General features: G+C 50.3%; 1 protein-coding gene across 1 annotated transcript; it reads left to right on the top strand.

Moving 5' to 3' along the window:
• The first annotated feature begins 493 nt into the window (after positions 1-493).
• On the top strand, positions 494-2,513 carry LOC148014641 (putative FAD-linked oxidoreductase ARB_02478). The gene has a single exon (XM_087666571.1). The coding sequence runs from the start codon at positions 538-540 to the stop codon at positions 2,326-2,328; it is 1,791 nt and encodes a 596-aa protein (XP_087522697.1). The 5' UTR covers positions 494-537; the 3' UTR covers positions 2,329-2,513.
• The last annotated feature ends 595 nt before the right edge of the window (positions 2,514-3,108 follow it).

Here is a 3,108-nt window from a genome sequence, read left to right as displayed (position 1 = left end):
GAGAATGCCAACTATAGTGCAAAAACAACTCATTTTGTAATCTAACTCTAACTTGCAAATTGAATTGAAATTTTTTGAATGAAAGATTATTTGGTGAAAGGTTTATGACAATTAAATTATAAACTTAGATGTAAAATGCGTTCAAATTTTAGTAAACAAAAATTTTAACTTTCAAGTATTGAAAAAAAATTACAATTCAACGCTTCTAAAGACTTTTGTGTTGCCTCTAAAAAATCTTTTGTGAACATAGTCCATACCTTTCAATGGGAAGCCATTAACAGAAAATGGAATTAAAAAGAAATTTATGCTGCCATCTCATCTCATCTCATAACTATTATAGAAAGTATATATTGAATATCCGGACGATTTGAAGTGTCACTCTCTACGTAGTTCCCTTTATAGTAGCATCGTAGAGGAGTCGAGATACATTCGTTCTCAGTAACGTTCAAGACCCAGTCATCGAGATTTAAAATAATTCGGCCTAAACGACAGTTCTTGCAGACACCAGACAGAAGTTTGCTCTGCTTCATATCCACTATGTCGATCACACGTTGTTACATGCAGTTGATCCATCTCATTCTACTCCTGTTCGTCTGTGCGGGGCTGGTAGAATATTGCTCGAGTGAAGAGTCTATAAAGTATTGGCTTCCTGGTTCTAGTTGCTGGCCTAGCCTTGCTGCCTGGAATGAGCTGAATGTGTCGCTGGGAGGCCGCTTGCTTGCCCCCTCCCCGCCTGCTTCTCCTTGCCACGATGGCCCCAATAGGAGCCCGGAAGCCTGTCAGGAGGCCTACGATAAATGGGAAAACCCTTTCTGGCGAAGCGACCAGGCCGGCGCTATGCAGAATCCCAACTGGGAATGGGATAGAAACAAGGGTTGCCCGCTCACCACCGATCCCTCCACGCCATGCTATCAAGGATCCGTGCCTGTGTACGCCGTGGAGGCGCTGCAGGCCTCTCACGTGCAATGCGCCATCAGGTTCGCTGCTCGCTACCGCGTGCGGCTGAGCATCAAGACCACAGGCCACGACTTCTCAGGACGGAGCACAGCTGCTGGCTCTCTGGGCATATGGCTACATCGTCTCCAACGAATTACCTTTCATGATTCCTTCAGTCCTGACGGGTGTACTGTCGACGCCGAAAATGGCACTACTTGTGCGGCCGGGGGAGCTCCCGCAGTGACGGCCGAGGTGGGAGTTCAGTGGAAAGACCTGTACGCGGCTGTCGATGCCAGACAGAGGATCGTCGTAGGAGCCTCGGCTGACACTGTGAGCGCGGGAGGGGGTTATCTCCAAGGAGGCGGCCATAGCCCTCTCTCTCCTATGCTGGGGCTGTGCGCAGACAACGTTCTGGAGCTCAAGGTGGTGACTGCGGACGGGCAGGTACGCACCGCCAATAGACATCAGAACGCGGACCTCTTCTGGGCCTTGAAAGGCGGCGGGGGCGGCACCTTCGGCGTCGTGATATCTGCTACTCACAGGACCCATCCTCCCCTGTCCAGCGTGGTTTCTGTCACATACGCAGCTGAAGCGCAGGACCAAGACATCTTCCGTGGCCTCGTGACGGAATATGTTAAGCTGCAGGCGGCGCTTTCTAACGCGGGCGACTGGGCGGGCTACTCGTACGTCTACCCGAGCCAGCCGGGCAAGCTCATGGTGCTGATGGTGTATGTGCTCCCCGATGGCGATGCCGAGTCGGCAGAGAAGGCCTTCGATCCGATCGCGGCCTATGCGAAGCAGAGCGGGGGCAAGGTGGTCATGGTGATACAGACTATTAAGGAATACTCGACGTTCCTCGAGTGGCACAGGGACCTGCTCTGCTCGGGCAACCCTGGCGTGTGCTCCGACCCCACAGGCTACAACGTCCTCCTTTCTTCCCGCCTGTTCCCCAAAGAAGTGCTGACTCAGCGCCCGTCCGACGTGGCCGACGCATTCCTGGCGATACTGTCAACCGGGGGGATTCTCACCATCAACGGCCTCCTCGTGGCGGGGAGAGCGGTCGCCGGGGCTGACGTGGAGGGTAGCGCAGTAAACCCGGCGTGGCGAAAGGCCTTGTGGCACGTCGTCATCGTTGCCAGGTGGGAAGACAATGCCACGCTTGCAGAGAGGGCCGACAAGGCGCGGTTGGTGACGGAGATGAACGGGATGTACTTGCGCCGCCTGACGCCGGGGTCCGGGTGCTACCTGAACGAGGCTGACCCCAACGAGCCCGACTGGCAGCAGTCCTTTTTCGGGGCTCACTACCGCGAGCTCCTGCGCATCAAACGCCAAGTCGATCCTCATGGCCTCTTCTACTGCAGAACATGTGTAGGGAGTGACGTGCCCTCGTGACGCTATTGGGGTTACAAGGGTGCTCTTCACTACATACTGGTTATACGTAGTACGTACAATAATACTCTTGTCTCGTGCCATAACTGCAATGTCTGAGAGTGGAGCTACTCCTCAGAGTCCTCAGCACTATGTGCTGCGGCCTGCCGATCTGATTCGGTACGCCTAGACAACAGGCGAAATTACGTTGTGCGTCCGTTTGGTTGTCAATGGTTGTTGTAATATAATATAGTGTTTATGTACCTTTTTTAAAGGAAGACGGCAATCTGTGTTGTGCAAAAAAGGCACCTGGTAGTTACACATTTCTAAAACTTTTCATAAGAAAGATACAAAACAGATCTAGTGTTCTGTGGAAGACTTTGAGCTATTTTGATTTGAGATTCTACAAAGCTCTCGGCTACTGGTCACTTATTACTTCATTCTGGGGAGATGCAAAGACTTTGTAGTAGTACTAAGTAGGCCTCTTGCTCTCGAAGGTGGATCTCAGGGCAGTGTTCACAGAAAACCGTCTTTTAGTCTATTTTTTCCAAGCAAGTTTCCAAAAAACTGGTTGAAATGGAAGATCGTCTTGATAAAAACCGGCATTTTTTTGGCATTTTAGTTATAAAACCGGTTATTTCTTTCCCAAAACCGGTCGAGGTTAACCTTGTTCCTTTTTTCCATTGGATGGGAAAAAAGTTTTTCGTGAGCACTGTCTCAGGGAACTTCTAGAAAATTTGTTTGAGGAAGAGGATGTAAATATTTTTCATCGTCATCAAAGAAGGAAGTATCCACTATTAGAAC

The sequence above is a fragment of the Lygodium microphyllum genome, chromosome 25 (genome assembly GCF_053477565.2).
Source record: "Lygodium microphyllum isolate KBCC chromosome 25, Lygodium_microphyllum_v1.1.10, whole genome shotgun sequence".
Taxonomy (NCBI): Eukaryota; Viridiplantae; Streptophyta; class Polypodiopsida; order Schizaeales; family Lygodiaceae; genus Lygodium; species Lygodium microphyllum.
Note: the sequence above shows the minus strand (reverse complement) of the source record. Positions and strands in the feature narration are given on the sequence as shown.